This window comes from Ctenocephalides felis, unplaced genomic scaffold, assembly GCF_003426905.1.
Source record: "Ctenocephalides felis isolate EL2017-DRISC unplaced genomic scaffold, ASM342690v1 CF-g0.4_SCAFFOLD_00845, whole genome shotgun sequence".
Taxonomy (NCBI): domain Eukaryota; kingdom Metazoa; phylum Arthropoda; class Insecta; order Siphonaptera; family Pulicidae; genus Ctenocephalides; species Ctenocephalides felis.
The window spans coordinates 95,055,219-95,076,004 of NW_020536999.1; the positions used below are offsets into that span (position 1 = coordinate 95,055,219).

General features: G+C 29.1%; 1 protein-coding gene across 1 annotated transcript in view; it reads left to right on the plus strand.

Moving 5' to 3' along the window:
- LOC113363144 (WD repeat-containing protein 47-like) overlaps nucleotides 1–20,786 on the plus strand; it is a 170,707-nt gene that overhangs the window by 69,388 nt on the left and 80,533 nt on the right. Inside the window, 9 exon segments of the mRNA XM_026605625.1 lie at nucleotides 2,160–2,341; nucleotides 2,790–3,134; nucleotides 5,294–5,505; nucleotides 5,571–5,723; nucleotides 5,787–5,863; nucleotides 5,942–6,147; nucleotides 6,236–6,604; nucleotides 6,666–6,958; nucleotides 16,783–16,831. Coding sequence (XP_026461410.1) covers nucleotides 2,160–2,341; nucleotides 2,790–3,134; nucleotides 5,294–5,505; nucleotides 5,571–5,723; nucleotides 5,787–5,863; nucleotides 5,942–6,147; nucleotides 6,236–6,604; nucleotides 6,666–6,958; nucleotides 16,783–16,831 — 1,886 coding nt within the window.

A 20,786-nucleotide genomic window follows, 5' to 3' on the forward strand; every position in this document is an offset into this window, starting at 1 on the left:
AACATGGTTTTTCTGACCCAGCCTCATAACATACAAGTGACGTTGCAGTTTATATGTAAAACGCCTGAATGCACAGCAAATACATGATATTATGACAGTATTTAGTATGATTTAGTAGCATAATGCATGGAAGTTGAAAAGTAACATGGCCTTGCCATAACATTGGTCTGTTACGCGGCAGAACCGACCTATTAATTTTTATAAAAATGTTTCTATAAAAAATTGTTACCAAAAAACCAAATGTGTGTTTTTGTCATAGATAGGATTAGCATTGCAAAACAAAACCTAACCTAGACCGAACAAATGTCAAAAAAGCGATCTTAGATAAAGGGGTCTTTCTGACCCAGCTTCATAACATACAAATGACATTGCAGTTTATGTGTAAAACGCCTGAATGCACAGCAGATACATGACATTTTGACAGTATTTAGTATGATTCTATAGCATAATGAAGTTGGTGCGTAACATGGCCTTGCCATAACATTGGTCTGTTGTGCGACAGAATCGGCCCATAAACGTTTTATAAAAATGTTTCCACAAAAAGTTGCCAGCAAAAAACCAAATGCATGCTTTTTGTCATAAATATTATTATAGATAGTATAAGTTATATTTATCAAAACAATTTTTTTTACAGATTGCGTATCCGTTACGTGATGCCGCCACCTCCTCCGACTGCACATCTGACTCTTCGAGAAGAAGATGTTGTCCGATTGGCACTCGAGTTCCTGCACAATCGAGATCTGCACATAGCCCAATTGGCTCTGGAGAGAGAAACTGGAGTTATAAATGGTAATTGGTAATTGATACAACTTACCAATAGATTAAATAATATTTAAAGTGGAGCTGTAAATGGTAATAGTAATGCTTTTGGTAATTGGCTGAATATTAACACAATATGATGAAGTCAAAAAGATAAAACTATTTTCACAAAAACCGTCTTTTAAGAGTACAATCTTCTCTATATAAAAAACTAGCAAACCCGACGAACTCCGTTTCGCCACCAGATGGTTTCGTGAGAAAGATGAAGAAATGTTTTGTTTGTTTTATATTTGAAAAGGAAAAATTTGATTTTATTATACAACAGTAATGAATTTATTTCGATTACAAAAATGAAGTGTTTTTTAGTTGAACTTCTCTAAGTAATTGAAAGTGAATCCGCAAATTATCCGTTTCATTGAAGTGCTCTTTGGTAAACCACATTTTTTGTTTTTTGGTCTGACGTTAACACAAACAAAGCGGATGGTTTTCCAACTCGTGAACAGGCAACTTATAACTGTCCATGTGAAAAACAATGATTTTCTAACTAATCTATTTGAAATTTATCCCGCAAACACTAAGCGATTGGCCTTGCGACTTGTTATTGCGAATGCAAGGCGAACTGGAAATTGCAATCGTTTGAAGTGAAACGGAAGATAAGTCGGAATCATTGGTATGTCACCAAATCGCCAGAAATTTTTGATTGAATGGTGAAATTCAGTACGTGTACATCATTATTCTTTGCGGCAAGAATTGCTCGTTGACTTAACCAAGCATAATTCTGATAATTCTCACTAATGGCATTACTCGAATTTTTAATTACGGTGCGCGAAGTTCCAGCAGCTTGCATTAAGGCACGATGCCATGCACAACTAATTTTCTTAGCTATAAACCTTGCGGAGACCGAGACCTTTCCAACGAATGCAAAATTGTCGAAGCCGGTTCGTGCGTTCTGGAGATATTTCGTCAGGAAGGAAAACCCGACTTATTTTTATATATATAGAAGATTAGGTCCAAAAACAAAAGAATGGGAATTTTTAATGGAATGTTGGACTAGGGTGCTTTGGAAATTTCTGCTTTAATGGTGAAGAACACTCAATTCACCAATTGTACCATTGTTTGACCAATGTATTGTTTGTCACAATTTTTACAAACAATTGAATAAACTAAGTTCATATTGAATTTAGGAGGGGTTGTTGTTTTAGTTTTTGAAAACATTTCTTTGAAAGAATATGAAGAGGTTCCTGTAATTAAAATATTTTCTAGTTAAGTAAAAATCGATGAGTCTTTTTATAAATAAGCCTGGTTGTATGCAATTTGCTGCACTTTGAAGTATGCAAAGTTGCATTCCAGTCTGGAACAATTAGTTTTTATAGCATATTAAATGTTTTCTTCCTTTTTAGGTAATTTTAGCGATGATGTCCTATTCCTCAGACAGCTCATCCTTGATGGACAGTGGGATGATGTATTGGAATTTATACAGCCGTTGGAAGCCCTTCCTGAATTCGATTCGAGACGATTCAGTTACATAGTTTTAAGACATAAATATGTTGAACTGCTTTGTATTAAATCAGAAGCTGCACAGGTAATTAAAAATGTACTTAAGTATAAAATACTAAAATTAAAACTATACAATAAATGAAAGCATTCTCACAAAATTACAAAACTTCCTACTTTAATATATAATTTTGTAATTGGTAAAATCACAGTTAGGTCTAAAACTTACATATATCAGGATGTTTATGGAACTTGCCTGAAGACAAAATGTCATTTACATCTAGTTTTGTTCATAACAACTAAAAAATCTATTAAAAAACATTTTTACAAAAAATATTTAAGTAACGCTTACCATGCATATCCAAGCCTAAGTAAAAATGTAATGCAAGCATAAACAATTTTTCTAACAAAACTACTTAAAAATTGCTAAACAATTTTTCTGACAAAACTACTTAAATGTTGCTAAAACTACAATCTGTTTTTCTAAATAGATCATCTGCACCTAGTTCACTAATTAAACTTATCTTTTATTCTAGGTTAGCAATGTTGACAGTGCAGTGGACGAAGTAGTTCGAGTCCTAAGTGATTTAGAAAAATATGCCCCTAGCAAAGACGAATACTCAAACCTATGTCTGTTACTAACTCTTCCCCGATTGACAGACCATTTAGAATACAGAGACTGGAACCCGAGTAATGCAAGAGTTAGATGTTTCAGGGAAGTTTATCCCTTAGTCGAGAAATTTTTATCAAGTGCTACCACAACTAATGGTGCCTTGAATGGACAGGATAAATTTGGTGGACAACAAGAGGCTAAAAATGATAGGCTGATACAGTTGATTATTAAAGGAGTGCTTTATGAGTCGTGTGTAAATTATTGTCAGGTGAGGAAAGGATAAAACAGACAAATAATGAAATAGAATTAGAAAAATTTATTAAATTAAATTTAATTAAATCAAGGAAGTAAACTTTAGAGTGTGGAAATTAAAATAGGAACCTTATCAATATTTAGTGTCATATTTTTTCGTAATTACCAACCTTATTTATCATTGATTTTCCAGATAAACTTAATTAACATTTATTAGGCAAACCTAATAGATTGCGTATTTTTGAGTGAAGAAATATCCAAATCCATATCTGCAATATTTAGACAACTATGAAATGTTTGAGATTCATTTCTTCACTATTTACAGCAAAAACTATTACATCAGTTGTAGATCCATGCAGGTTCATATTTTTTCATACATTCTACTACATTTTTAGACCAGTTACTGCATTTTCAAACAATTTACTAAATACACTATCGGATAATTTACATTATCGGATGATTTATAACATTTTCAGACAATTCACAACATTTTCAGACAATTCACAACATTTTCAGACAATCTACTACATTTTTTGATAGTCTACAACATTTTTAGAAAGTCTACAGCATTTTTAGATAGTCCACAATTTTTCTGGCAATCTACTACATTTTTAGACAATTTTCAAAATTTTCAGACAATCTACAACATTCAACATTTTCAGACAATCTACTACATTTTTAGACAATCTACAATATTTTCAGACAATCTACAATATTTTCAGACAACTTTCAAAATTTTCAGACAATCTGCTACATTTTTAGACGAGCTACAACATTTCCAGACCATCTACTACATTTTCAGACAATTTACAACATTTTCAGACATTCCAATACATTTTTAAATAGTCTACACTATTTTCAGACAATCTACTATATTTCTAGACAAGTTACAACATTTTTAGACAATTTGCAACATTTTTAAGCAGCTTACATCATTTTTAAAAAGTCTACAATATTTTCTGACAATCTACAACAATTTTAGACAGTCTACAACATTTTTGAACCTTTTTCCACATTTTTAGACAAACTACAACTTTTTCCGACAATCTACTACATTTTCAGATAAATTACAACCTTTTTAGACAAGTTATTACTTTTTTAGGCAGCATTTTCAAATAGTCTTCAACATTTTCATACAATGTTCGACGTTTTCAGAAAATTTATAACTTTTTCAGACAATATAGAATATTTTTAATCCAACTGCAACATTCTCGTACATTTTACAACAGTTTTTGTCAACTTTTTCAGACAATATACATCATTTTCAGACTTTTAGATAATCTACTACATATTCAGACAATCTATGTACAACATATTCAGACAATTCACACAATTTTCGAACAAAATACATCATTTTCATAAAAGTTATTACACTTGTAGACAATCTACGTCATATTCAGACAATCTATGTGCAGCATATTCAGACAATTCCCACAATTTTCAGACAATATATATTATTTTCAGAAAATTTATTAAACTTTTAGACAATCTACAACATATTTAGACAATCTATGTACAACATATTTAAACAATTCCCACAATTTTAAGACAATTTTCATCATTTTCAGAAAACTTATTATAATTTTAGGCAATCTACGACATAATCAGACAATCTATGTACAACATATTCAAACAATTTTCACAATTTTCAGACAATATACATAATTTTCAGATAATTTATTACACTTTTAGACATTCTAAATATATTCAGACAATCTACGTACAACATATTCAAACAATTTCCACAATTTTCAGATTATTGATAAAAAATTAAAAGTAATTTGTACAAGAATTAAGTAATTTAGTCTAAAATTTAAAAAATTGGTTAAATATTAAAGAGCTTGAACAAATGAAATTAAATTTTTTCTAAAATTTAGAAATTCTGTCTAAACTGAAAAAAATCGAATAAAAATGAATTTATTGCAGCATTTTATGCTTATTGAATGTTGCAGTAGAAGTTTTTCTTAAAAAAAACAAATAGAATCTTGTATAAGGAGGCATGATTAAGAATCTCGTACAAATGCTAAATTAATGCTTCCTGAATTTCGTTCAAAAATGAATAAATTTGATTAAAAATTAATAAACCTAAAACATTTAAAGTAACCTTGTTGGAAGCTGCATTAGAAGTTTTACTTCATATATAAATTTTGTACCAAAATATGTTTTTTACCTTAGGCAAAGGCTACAGGATCAACAGTTAAAGACACAGGATCAAATCCATCCACCAATTCGGGTTCCCAAACAAATTGTGGGTCCACAATAACACAAGAGATGAGTTTTTCAAGACTGCTGGATGGTTCTTTAGGATTCTCTGACTCTGATTTAAGTTTGCTGTCCTGGTTACAAAGTATACCAGGAGACACATTTGCTGTGCCTTTTGAACAAAGGTAAAATTGTAATAGAAATAAATTTATGAAACCATGTTTTTATTGATATCTAAATATTTTTGTAGGACTTTAAATGTGGATGTTGAAAGATTAGAAAGGCCTGCACTGGATGCATCCTGGACTGAACATATGCTGGTTGTGCCCATTAAACCAAGATCCTTCCCACATTCTGCAATGCCTTTTACTAGGCCAAGAAGTGCTGCTGATGCTATGACCAGGTTGGTAAAAGCAATATTAAGGCAATACTTGCTTCAATTAACTATGTTTTTAATATTTTGTAGATCATTGATGCCTGGTTTGGATGGTTTAGGCTCCACTGGACATCCTGATGGAGCAAACTCAGACTCAACAAATCCAGGTAAATAAATAAATTCTGCTACAGAAACTAAAACAATACTGAACAAAAAGTAATTTGTCTTTTTATCTATTTTTTCAGGAGGTGTTATGTCCAGATCAAGTTTTGCCAGTTTCCATTTAACTGGTGTTAAAAATGGTAAACTAATGTCTTCAAGTGTTGACAGGTTATTTGAAAATGCAGGAGACGGTGAAGTATTTTTAAGCAGTAGCTATGCTGATTTTCATAACCCTATGCCTGCCATACATGAAGGAGTTGCTAAATCCAGATCACCAGACCTGTCACAGGTAAATAAAAATGATAATGGTACATAGATATAAGTGACAGTTTTTTTTGTTATCATGTATTTTAATTTTTATTTTATCATTTATCCAGGCATCAACACCAGAGCACCACCTGCCTCGACCAAATGCTCCAAACAGTGGCAGAGACACACCACCTTCAACAAACAACTCAACAGCTCGGTCATCTAGGAGGGACTCCTTAAATGACTCCAATAGAACTTACGCAGTACCTCACCAACATCACACACAGCACAAAGAATCTCCTCAGCAACAGTACCATGCAGTAGTCCACAATTCAGAAAAAATCTATGCCAGTCCCCACCAGGATAAAAACCAATACCATTCTAGCCTGGATCGAATGGGTGGAGGAGCCAGGAATGAAAGTCCAATACATAATAGGACTGTCACATCATCTCCTGTACTTGGTGGACAGATGAAGTCAATGCAGAGCCCAACAAGGGTAAGAGTTTAACATAACTTGGGAACAACTAATTTTGTACTAACTCCAATTTGTTCTACAGGTTCCTGGTGCTTCACCACCATTAAATCACAGGCCTGTCCCAAATCAACAATCAGCACAAATCCCTTATGCCAACTCGGGTTTAGGGATTATCACATCCAACAATACCCAAGTGCAATATCAGCAAGCTAATGGTGACAATTCATCAGCAAGAACTGGTGAACTGTTAAGGGAGTACCACCAGAAGCAGAAGTTAAGAACCAGTGACACAAATGGGGGTCCCAAGGAGGTGATGATGCAGCAGCATCAGCAGCAGCAGATGAGGGGGAAACAGTTTATACAGGGAGGAGATGGGTGAGTTGATCAGATTTTTTTATTTTTTCAACAACCATTTATTTTTGCTTGATTAATCTGTAAATATTAATTGCTGCCCACGCTGGAAATATCTTGTTACCTTTTTTGGACATGAATGCAGACAAATGTGTGTGTTTGTTTTATAATGAAGCAATTTGCATACATTAATATCAAATGCGTTTTTAAATTCCTATAAACGATTGTGTTATTGAAGTAAAACTTCTAGTGCGATTTTTTTTAGAAATTGTATCTGAAAAGAGGTCTGGAAAAATTCAGTCTCTGAAATTTTTTTGAGAAGACGAAGAAGGTTTTTGAATAGATTGTTTTAAAATGTTGCTTTCTTTTATAATAGACATTTTGAGATGTAACATGTTCAAATTACAAGATAGTAGTACAGATAGTACGTCCTAAAGAGCTCTTTAAACTTGCCCTTCAATTTTTGTATATTATTTTAAATATTATAGAGGTTTTGTCAGACTTTTGTCAATATCTGAAAATTTTGTGAGAAAACTTATTAAATTTAATATTTGTAATCATAGTAGACATATTAAAGTATAAGGTATTTAATTTGCAAGGTCGTAGTACAAACAGTACGTCCTGAGGAGCTCTTTGAAAATGACTTTTTAGTTTTTGTATATGGTTATAAATATTATTGAAGTTTTGTCAGATAATCGTCAATATCTCAAAAATTGTGGGAAAAATAATTAATTTTACTACTTGTAGATATACTAGACATATTCAAGTATAACTTGTCCCTATTTCAAGGTCGTAGTACAAACAGTACGTTCTGAGGAGCTCTTTGAAAACGTCATTTTTTTGTTAGATTATAAATCTCACAAAATGTTTGATATATTTCAAATCGATTGGTAATATTATGAGTTTATCATTTTATTTGTAATTATTTCTATTTCTAAAAAAATTAAATAGCAAGAATTTTATAGAAAAAAAAAAAATAATAATGTGAAAAGTTTTTCGAACTTGTCCGAAAATGAATTTGGTAGTAATAAAATAAAAATTTGGTAATTTAGTATCAAGCAAACTTATCTAAACAAAAGTTGTAAGAATCTTATAGGAATAAGATAAAAATGATTAGTTTGCCACCTATCAGATGATAAGTTTATCAAGAATCAAGAAAAAATACAAGTTTATCATTAAAACTTATTTGAAACTAAATCGAATAACTATAACAATGCGAAAAGACTCATCAAACTTGTAAGATTATTATAGAAAACACCTTTGAAATTTGACAAGATCACCAATCAAATCTCATAGAAAACAAACTAAAAAGTTGACAAGTTTATCACAATCATATTTATCTGAAAAAAATTGTAAGAATCTTATAGGAAATAAACTAAAAATTTGAGAAGCTTATTAACCAAATTTATCTGATTTTTTTGAATTTAAAGAATCTGATAAGAAACAATCAAATCTTATTTTGTAAGAATCTTCTAGAAAACAAACTGAAAATTTGACATGTTTATCAATGAAACTTATCTGAAAAATGAAATTGTAAGAATCTTATAGCAATCAGATAAGAATCTTATAGGAAACAAACGGAAAATTTGACAAGCTTATCACACAATCAAATTTATCTGAAAAAAAAAAATAGTTAGATCTTATATGAAACAAACTTAAAATTTGAAAAGCCCATTAATCAAATTTACCTTATTTTTTTAAAGATTTGTTTGGAAGCAAACTGACAATTTGTCAATTAAATCTGATCTTGTAAGAATATAGGAAATAATATGAAATTTTGACAAGTTTGCCCATCAAATTCACCAGAAAGAAAAATTTGTAAGAATTTTCTAGCAATCAGATAAGAATCGTATTGGAAAATCTGAAAATTGGACAAGTTTATAGGAAACAAACTGAAACTTTGACAAGCTTATCAAACAAATTTTCTGAAAAAAATTGTAAGAATCTTACGAAAATCAGATAAGAATCTTATAGGAAAATCTGAAAATTCGATAAGTTTATATCAAATTTATCTGAAAATAAGTTTGTAAGAACCAGATGAGAATCTTATAGGAAACAAACAAAGTGAAAACTTGAAGAACAAACTGAAACTGAAAATAAATTTGTAAGAATTTTATAGCAATCAGATAAGAATCTTATAGCAAAAACTGAAAATTTGACAGGTTTATCGAACAAATTTTACTGAAAATAAATTTATAAGAATCTTTTAGCAATCTGTTAAGAATCTTATAAGAATCAAACTGAAAAATTTGACAAGCTTACCGCACAATTTTTTCTAAAAAATGAAATTTAATATTCTTATAGCTATCAGATAATCTTTTAAGAAACAAACTGAAAATTTGACAAGTTTACCAAACTAATTTTCTGAAAATAAATTTGTTAGAATCTTCTAGCATTCTAATAAGAATGTGATAATTTTATGAGTCAGACTTAAGTTTATCGATCTCACTTGTTTGTGTGTGAAATAGTAAATTTGTTTTAATTGCTCAGATTAAAATAAGTAATTTGAGAAACGTCTATTTTATGAAATTCATTAAGAAACCGTTAATTAAGTCCAATTAAAAAAATATATATTGCACGGCCCGATGACGATGACTTTGTTCTTCTTTCGGACTTGCACTGAAACTTTCTATTTTACGATCAGAAGAAACTGTACTTGACTCGAATATTTAGAAAAGACTCTGTATATTAATATTTAGGGAGCTCATCAGGACCACACAATGATAGAAGACTTATACGTTAGTAACCTGACATATAAAAGCTAGTGGTGCTTGGCATTGTGCCTCAAGGCAAATTACTGCAACTTTCCGTACCGTAAAAAAATATTCGAGAAATAAAAATAAATCATTCGACAAAAATTTATCAATGATAAATTTAAATTAATTTAATATTGTAAATACTATGTATTCATAGGGCAAAATGTGAGAGCTTATAAATTATACGACGTCGGTTGTAAATGAAATATATATAAACAAAATCTAAGCAAGCGGACTTATTGCTAAAATAAAAGGACCTCATCTCATATTTCATCGTGCATTAGAGGTTCTTATATTATATTTCTAACATAAATTTGTTTCCAACATATCAACTTTCTTGTGCGAAATCTATGCACTAAATCAATATTCATAAATATTTTATATAATAATTAAGTATAAAAACTTAAAGAAAAATAAAAAAAAAATGCTTACAGGATTTGAATCCGATCAATTCCAACTTTCTCATCTAAGAATTCGAGCGCGAAAAATAGTAGTAACTTTCTTAAACTGACTGAGCTACCAATATATATTGATGTGCAATGCTGTCAGAGTACTAATTGAGCACTGCTTATTTTGCAATTGTCCATTTGAAATTATTTGAAAATCTTGAATCCCCTGGATCGTCCATTCCCAAAAACTAAACGGTTCTTTACAGTGTCAACAGAAGAAATTTTTTTTTGAATCATTCTTATCGGGTGTTTAGTTATTTCAAAAGCGGCTTTTTGCACTCTCCGAAGCTTCTGGAAGAGCCTAAACTAATCATCACATCATTTTTTCTAAAATATGCCAAAATGTTCAGAAACCTCTGAAACGTAAAATAAGCAAGAAAAATATTTGTACTTTTTGGAGGTTAGGTTTTATAACGCCTCATCGCAAATACATAGCTTTTTGACAGTTTATGACTACCAATTTATACGATCATAGACCCATAATATAACATTTATATTTTTTCGAGAATTGTCCATAATATTGGACATTTTGTGGACATTTTCTTAAAAACGACTGCGCCGATTTCCAATATTTAACTTTCCATAGGGTAAGTTATGCCCTATACGTTTCAAAGGTTTCTGAACATTTTGGCATACCTTGGAGTAAATTTATGTGTGTGTAGTACTCGTATGTATGTATGTTTGTATGTTGGGTACAATTTTTGTCCACGATTTCGAGAGCACTAATCAACCGATTTGCACGAGTTAAAAATCTTTCGATTCCTATCGACGAGGAGACGTTTGACAAAGGCAGGTTCAAACATTTTGAATAATCTGGGCAAAAAGTACAACGGTTCAGTTCTTGAGAGCTGAACATCCGATGAGAATGATTTAAAAAACTTTAGATTTGTATTTATGGGAAGACGTTCCGGTTAGTTTTTTACAAAGGCTGATTTAGCCGTTTAGGAGTTACGCAGTAAAAAATCGCAATTTAGAGGTTAGGTAGGGCTGGCCCAGTAGTCTTGGAGATGCAGGAACAAAGTAAAATAAATACCATTTGGTAGTCAAAAATGATAATTGTAGTCCATTAAAATTTCATTTGGTATGTCAGAATGAATAAATGATTACATTGTTGGTAGGGCAGGCCCAGTGGTCTCGGAGATGAAAAAAAAAGTTCGAAAAATTGCCATTTGATGGTCAAAAATAATAATTGGAGCCCATTAAAATGATTCAAAAACCATTTTATTTGTATTGTTGATTACATTTTTGGTAGGGCAGATCCAGTGGTCTCGGAGATGCAAAAAATGTGAAAAATCACCATTTGGTGGTCAAAAATGATACAAATCAAATTACTGATTAAGTAGACTATTTACACATTTCATGCAACTTGCCTTAAGGTAAAATTTACTTAAATCTTTATTTTATCAGTAGATGAATTAGCTGCTTCTGAAATCATATATGTATATATACACACGTGTGTTTATATTTTTTATTTGCCGATGAAATTCCAATAACAAAACAACACATGTGCTGCTCTATATGCAAAAGTAATTATCGCTTCGCTGAATCATACTTCGATTCTTATTGGTTTCCAACACACACGATGGATTCTTATTAGAATTCTCTATGTCAATGCTGAATCTTATACGAATCTTATCGGAATCTTTGTATGTATTTTAATTTATATGTATATGTTAAGAAATCGATTGTTTATTTGCATGACACGTCTTGATTTATTATTGCTGATGTGGTAAGCAAAATTGACTGAACACAGATTTTGAAAAGCTCCTCAGAACGTACCGTTCGTACTACGAAATAGTAATTTTGATATGTTATATCTAAACATATCTACTATGACTGCAAATACTAAAATTCTAAGGTTATCTCATCAAAATATAAGTTATTAATTAATTTTTTTAAAAATGCTGAAATTAGATCATATATAATGATTTTTTTTTATTTCACTTTATTTTAGCAATCAGAAATACAAAAATAATTTCTATGAGCTAAACTGTACATTTAAATAAGTATGATATTATATAAGATAATCCAGTGATATATCTTACATAGTTTACATAAAATCGGCTTTATCCTTTTACAGTAAGATGTCTGCAACTACTGGGTTTGGGTGGGTCTCTAATTTATTTCAATGGATTAAGGCACGCTCTTGTATTGTTTGCCAGACTGTTAACATTTTCAGGTTATTGTGTATTGTAAAGATTTTCACGTACCATGGTGCGTTTAGAATTAGAATAGCATTCTTTCTATTATTGCAATATTTGATTTTGAAGCAGTGCCCCATAACTCTACGCCATACATCCAAATTGGTTTCATTACACACTCATACTATAGTAATTTGTTCTAGTTATACAATAGTAATATATAAAGATGAATGCATTATTTTCAAGAAGCTCTTTAGATCGACCTTGAAATTTGTTTCTTAACTTCCCGTAGGGTAGTTATAGTAATGGGGCGAAAATCGAAAACAAATTTTTTTGCATTTGTCGACGTTTTTAAGGTTTCTGAACATTTTGGCATACCTCAGAAACCATGGATGTGTGTGTGTGTTTTGTATGTCCGCATTTTTTAGTCCATGTTTTTGGGGCGCACTTATCAACCGATTTGAATGGTTCAAAAAACATTCGATTCCTATTGATAGGGAGATGTGCTGATTAGTTTTTGGCGAAGGCAGGTCTAGCCGTTACAGAGATACGGAGCAAAGAGTGCAAAAAATTAGAAATAGGTTTTTGCAAGAACGGGGGGCATCTGATTAGATTGATTCTAAATACATTCGATTCGTATTGACGTCGAGACGTGCTGGTTAGTTTTTAGCAAAGACAGGTTCAAGTGTTTGGGAAATACATAGCAAAAAATGCTAAAAATGCTAAAAATTACTGTTTTCATATAACGGAGAATCCGATTCGAATGATTCAACAAACAGAGTGTGAATAAATTATTGGTTTTTGGGGAAGACAAATAAATGTATATTGTTTATTTCTAAATTCCAAAAAATATTTTTTTAATTTCCAAAATATTTTTTTTTAAATGTCGAAAATGTTTCGAATTTTAATTTAAAAGCTCAATTATACATATTTGAAATAAATAATTTTAACTTTGCAACTCAGTTTATATAGTTCTTAGAAATATGAGATGAGGTCCTTCATTCTCACTTCTCCTGATCAAGTTTTGTTTTTCTTTTTTTCATGTAAACATTTGTAATAATCTATTTGAAAACATTAAAAATTTCTCGTATATTTTTATTACCGTACTGGAAGTTCCAGCAATTAACTTCCCGTAGGGCAAGTTGCAGTAATCGCAAAAAAATTGAAAATGAAAATTTTTATATATCTTTACGTTTCAGAGGTTTCTGAATATTTTGGCATACTTTAGAAAAAATTGATGTATGTGTGTGTGCGTGTGTGTATGTGTGTGCGTGTGTGTGTGGGTGTACGGATACAAATTTTTGTCGACGATTTAGGGAACACGGATCAATCGATTTGAATAATTCAAAAAACATTCGATTCGTATTGATAAGGAGACGTGTTGATTAAATTTTGACGAAGGCAAGTCTAGCCGTTCCGAGGATACGGGGCAAAAAGTGCCAAAAACGGTAACTCAGTTTTTAAGAGAACGGAGCGTCCGATTTTAATAATTCAAAAAACATTTTACTTGTATTGACAAGATGAAGTACTGGTGAAATTTTTGGGAAGGCAGGTCCAGCGGTTATGGACTCTCAATAAAAATAATTTAATTTGGCGGTCAAAAATGTTTATTGGACTTATGCACATCAAATTATCAGATATTTTATAGGGATTTTAATAATGTGTACGCATTTTGTGTAATTTTTCTTGGGTTTCGTACCAAGATTTTTAGGTACAATACGGGAAGTTCCAGCAATTTTCCTCAAGACACGACCCCATACACCACTAGTTTATTTATCCCAATTACCTATCGACATTGACAAGAACAAATTTGTTCCTCGAATTAATTTGTTTACACTACAATTTGTTGCTAATATATTATAATTTTAAACAATGACTTCAAACAACAAATAATTATAAAGTAACAAAAAAGTTATGTAATAACAATAACAATTATTTGTAGCTAACGTCATGCTATAATTTTTTTTCCTCCAATTGCCTGTCTATAATTATTTACACATTACTCATTCGATTGGATTCAGTACGCGATCGTCTTTCGTGGAATACAGTAGCAAAAATTATAAATAAATTATATAAACAATTTAATTTAATAAAAAAATTAATAAATAAATCTAATTTATAAAATACTATCAGTTATTGATAATATTAATTTTATTTATTTAAAAGTGCGTTTGTGTTTACCTACCAAAATGTTTCATAAAGTGCTCATATTTACACCGTTAAGTCCTCTAATAAAAATGTTTTAGACTTGTTGATTATTTATTTATAATATTAAATTTGTTTTACAAAATGTTCAGTTAATAACAATTGTGTGTGTGTTTTTTATTTATAAAAAATAAGTGCTTTTAATTGTTTATAATTAAAAATGTATTACAATAAGCGTCTACATCAGCGAAAAGATCGGGATTTGTCATCTGGACACAGCGAAAAGTGTTCTTTGTTCGGATATGATGGAAATGTTGTTAAAGTCGAAAGGTAATTGTTATAAATAAATAAATTAAAAAATAGCTCATTATTTTAAAAAAAATTATGCTGTTATTTAATTTACTACTCTTATGTAGAGATTTTCGGAAAATCTTTTATAACTATTGTTGAGAGATAAAAATATTTAAAATTAATATTTGTGGTCATAGTAGACACCTTTAGGTATAATTAGTTCAATTGGCAACTTTCTATTACAAACGGTACGTCCTGAAGAGCTTCCTAAAGATGATATTTCTATTTTTTTGGTATGATTATGGATTAAGTGTTTTTGGGTCTTGTTAAAAATATTTTAATACCTCAAAATTTTGAGAGAAAAGTTATTAATTTTAGTATTGTCTTTTATAATAGATATTTTGAGGAATAAGTTATCAAAATTTCAAGGTCGTTGTAGAAACGGTCCGTCCTGAAGAGCTTACTAAAGATGATATTTCTATTTTTTTGGTATGATTATGGATTAAGTATTCTTGGGACTTGTTGTTAAAAATATATTAATATCTCAAAATTTTGAGAGAAAAGTTTTTAATTCTAGTATTTGCATTTATAATAGACATTTTCAGGAATAACATATCTAAATTTCAAGGTCGTTGTGCAAACGGTGCTTCCTGAAGAGCTTCCTAAAGATGACATATCTGTTTTGCAGTATGATTATGGTTTTAGTATTTTTGGGTTGTCAAAAATATATTAATATCTCAAAATTTCGAGAGAATAGTTATTAATTTTAGTATTTGCATTTATAATAGATATTTTCAAGAATAAGATATCCAAATTTCGAGGTCGTAGTATAAACGGTGCGTCCTGAAGAGCTTTTTAGAAAACCACGTTTTTATCTTTGTATATAGGATAGAATCAGCACTTTTAAGACTTTTGTTAATTTTTTTTTAATATTGTGTGAAAAATGTTATTAATTTTAGTATTGTCTTTTATAATAGATATTTTGAGAAATATGATATCCAAATTTCAAGGTCGTAGTACAAACGGTGTGTCCTGAAGAGCTTCTTAAAGATGCTAGTTTTATCTTTAGTATAGAGATATTACCTTTGTATCATAGATTCAGTATTTCCAGTTATAATACCAATATTTTAAAATTTTGTGAAAAACTTATCAATTTTAGTATTTGCGGTCATAAAAGATAGGTTTAGGAACAACATTTTTAAATTTCAACATTGCAGTACCAACAGAGTGTCCTGAAGAGCTTCTTAAAAATGGTGCTTCTCTGATCACAGACTCATATATAGATTCAGTATTTCTAAGACCTTTTCTTAATAATTTTTTACTATCTTAACATTTTCCAAGAAACCTCTTCAATTTTAGTAGTTGTGGTCATAATAGACATATTGAAGTATAACATACAAAGAACAAGGTTGCAGAACAAACAATGCGTCCTGAAGAGCTTCTTAAAAATGACATTTTTATGATCATAGACTCATATATAGACTAAGTATTTCTAGGACTTTTTCTTAAAAAATTATTACTATCTTAAAATTTTCCAAGAAACGTCATCAATTTTAGTAGTTGTGGTCTTAATAGACATATTAAAGTATAACATATTTAAATTACAAGGTTGTAGTACAAACAGTACGTTCTGAACAGCTTCTTAAAAATGACATTATTGTGATCATAGACTATTATATAGACTAAGTAATTTTAGGACCTTTTCTCATAAAATGATTACTTTCTTAACATTTTCCAAGAAACATCATCAATTTTAGTATTTGTGATCATAATAGACATATTAAAGTATAACATGTTTAAATTACAAAGTTGTAGAACAAACAGTGCGTTCTGAAGAGCTTCCTAAAAATGACGTTCTTATGAACATACCCTCATATGTAGATTAAGTATTCTTGGGACCTTTTCTCAAAAAATTATTACTATCTTAACATTTTCCAAGAAACATCATCAATTTTAGTATTTGTGGTCATATTAGACATATTAAGGTATAACATATTTAAATTATAAGGTTGTAGAACAAACAGTGCGTCCTGAAAAGCTCTTTAAATGTGTATTTCTTTTTTCAGATTGGCGAGATCACCGCAACCACCATGTAAACAGAACATATACGATAAGGTAAGAAATTTTTAAATATAATTGTATATATATATATATATATATATATATATATATTTATATATACATATGTATATATATATATAAATTTATAAATTTATTATGATATGCAACAAAGTACTTCGCAAATGTTGCTAATTTGTTTAATTCAAATACAAAACCATAAATGCGAATATTTTATTGACACGGATTTAAATAATTCAAATTTTATAGAAATTTATTAAAATTGCAAATTATTTTAAAATTTTAAAGTTATTATATGTACGTATTTATATATCTAGTTAACAATCCCGTTAATACGCTTTTCCAAGAACCGCATCAGAAACACAATTTATGCTACAATTTGTATTAAGCGACATAGGAGCAATATTTCAAAGTACGTATCGGCTTATTATGCGAGAAATCGTATTAAGCGTAATTATCTTAACAAGGTTCACAGCACTATTTATGTAGTATTTTAAATTCTACCAACGTTTCGACACTTGGTTTGTTTCATCATCTAGGAACCTGACTAATAACACAAAAAGTGTATTATACGTGATAAAAACAATATAATTCAAAGTGCAGATATGGGCGTATTATGCAAGAAATCGTATTAAGCATGATTGTCTTAACAACACTCTTGTACTATTTATGAAGTATTTTAAATTAACGTTTTCGATATTCGGTTTGTCTCTACATCAGTTTAATAATTTGATATTAAACACTAAAATATATGGTCTAGAACGTCCGTGTTATCCGATGCACATATGGAAACACAGGTATTTTTATATTTATATATATATATATATATATATATATATAATAAACGTGTGAACTAAATAAAGAACTGTCCTAATTTTTATTTTAGTGTTAATTGGTTCTTAATTGATTGAAATTGATACCAATTTCGTTTCCGCAAACAATTAGTAGACTAAAACTTAATTAATAGATTAAAATTTAATTCACCTTTAAAATAAAATTAATTGTGTCGTTAATAATTAGTTAAAAAAAAACAAATAAACATTAACTTTATTAAAAATTTATTGTTTCATAACAAATTCAACTCATTTTAAACACCAAAGCCATCTGTTGGCTATGTTTCTCTACATTTATATTGAATTGGTTTGTTTATTAGCTTGGTTTTATTTAAATAATAATAATACAACAATCATAATAATAATGAATAATGTTGGTTATTGATTCTAAAAGTTGCGTTATTGACTCATACATCTGTTTATGAAATATAAATAATATTAATAATAATGATGAGTTACGTTAATGTCACGTTTTAGTTACATGTTTATTTTTATGGAATCGATAGAAAATGGAATATTAATAGAAACAATAATAGTTTGCTTATTAGCTCGATTTTATTTAAATAATAATAATAATATAACAATCATAATAATAATGAATAATGTTAGTTATCGAATTTAAAAGTTACGTTATTGTTTCATTTAACTCTTTATGAAACATGAATTATGTTAATAATAAGAATGAAATTGGAAGTTACGTTAATGTCACGTTATAGTTACGTTACACAGCAGTTGTGAATAGGTTTGTTTATTAGCTCATTTTTTTAAATAATAATAATATAACAATCATAATAATAATGAATAATGTTGGTGATTGAATTTAAAAGTTACGTTATTGTTTCATATATCTATTTATGAAATATAAATATTGTTGATAAAAGAATTAAATTGGAAGTTACGTTAATGCGACGTTATAGTTACATAAAACTTGTTCTTGGAATATTAATAGTAACAATAACAATAACGAGAAAAATGAATATAACAAACAGTTTTATGAAGCATTAATACAATCTTTTAACGTTTTTCCAAAAAATGTAATAGATATATAAAAAAGAGTGCGCGTAAAGTTCACGCGCGATTGAAGTAAAACTTATTTGCTACTGTACAAGATGGCATTTAAGTAAAAATTAATACGTCACTTACGTCACTTATACGTCAATTTTGAATAATGTTTTTCAGTAATATCGTAACATTCGTGATGCACACATTTATTAGTGTCAACCATTATACACATTTATATAATGATAAATTATAAATTATATATTTTTAATAGCATTAAAAATATGTATAATATTTAAAAACAATAATGTAATTAAAGTCTTTCTTCAAATATGACATGATCGGTTTGTCATTGTAATTAGCATTTTGAAATGAACGTTTATTAGAGAAATGAAGTGATTGCTGAATAATAAATTCTATAATATTTGTTCACATAGTGGATTATGTTAAACAACGCTTAAACAGATATTGTTTTCGCAACTTTACTCATCATGTAATTGTGTTTGAAGAACTTTATGTAATTAAAATTAACATACATTCATTGACTGCTTGTATTTTTTTTTTACTTTTTCGCTGGCGAATATAATCTCATTCTTTGAACATATGTCATATCTGTCTTGGCTAAAAATATTTTCCATTTTAATAACTTCAAAGATTTATAGAAACTACGACTAATTGTTTTATTATTTTCAAAGAACAGGGTAAAATATTCTTCTGATTCAAGCATTTCTCATTGAATCAAGATTTGTACTACGATGTAACTTTAAAATACTTATTTATCTATGCCGATTACCTTGTTGATATCGGAACGCATACAACGTTGATGCCGGTATGCATACAGCGACAGATCTCTATTCACATACACGACGACTAATCACAATCGACCCGTATTGAAATGATTTCATCGAAAGCGAATGACGTACAGTTCTGTCGTAACGGACTTCCGTTGCATTTGTACGGATTTACACCCTAGTCACGTCTAAAGAAGTTTTACTTCAAAAATATCTAGCACAGTTCTCATATTTTTCAAATTTGATTGTAGAAACTTTGAGAAGCATTTTATTTTAGTCCAATTTCTAATTAATTTTATTTTCCTTACATAATCTATCATTTTTCGTCTTAAGTCAGTGATGTCATATTTGCACAAGGTCTCTAATTGTTTCGTTTGTGCATTTTGATTAATAATAATGCACTAACTAATGAATGAGCAAATATAGTTAATGAATATATTAATTTAATTATTCTAAACCTACACACGAATTGTTATAATTGCGTTTTAGAATTACAGAATGAAAATTTCCATTTAAGATAAAAAATAAGATTTGTTCACTTATTTTATAAATGGTGTGAATCTTGGATAATGTATGTCTTTAACACGTTCATAGATGGTGCTTGGAACTTGTTTAGTAATAAAAAAAATTTTTTGTCAAGATCTGCCGGAATGGTTTTTCATAAATATATTTTTGGCGTTTTACATACCTGCAGAAATTTTTTTTTTCAATTTCAAACATAATATTATGAAAGATGTGAAATTAAATTTTCATTTCAAGATTCTGTAATCTCGGTGCAAAAAATGTAGCAATAATATAAAAATGTAATATACAAACTGTAGTTTTGTAGATGATTTTGTCTACTTTTTATGCCTTTAAGATGAATTTTTGAAAAATTGTATGGTTCTCAAAGTTTCTACAAAAAGTCTAGGAAAATGTACTTACACTTACATTGAATACAAATTTATTTTATAATTCTTCTTTTTCCGGTAAAATGTTATAAATATGTGATCATGTTCAATTTGTAGATAATTGTATTTAGTTTCTAGGTTTTTATTATAAAATGTCGGAAAAAACAACGGTTCTCAAAGTTTCTACAAAAAGTCTATGAAATTGTACTTACACTTACATTAAATATAAATTTATTTTATAATTCATTTTTTCTGTAAAAATGTTATAAATATGTGATTATGTTCAATTTATAGATAAGTTTATGTAGTTTATTTGTTTTTAAAATAAAATACCGGAATAAACAATACTTCTCAAAGTTTCTACAAAAAGTTTGGGAAAATGTACTTACACGTATTTGAAAAATAAATTTGTTTTATAATTCTTTTTTCGGTAAAAACGTTATAAATATGTGATTATGTTTAATTTGTGGATGATTTT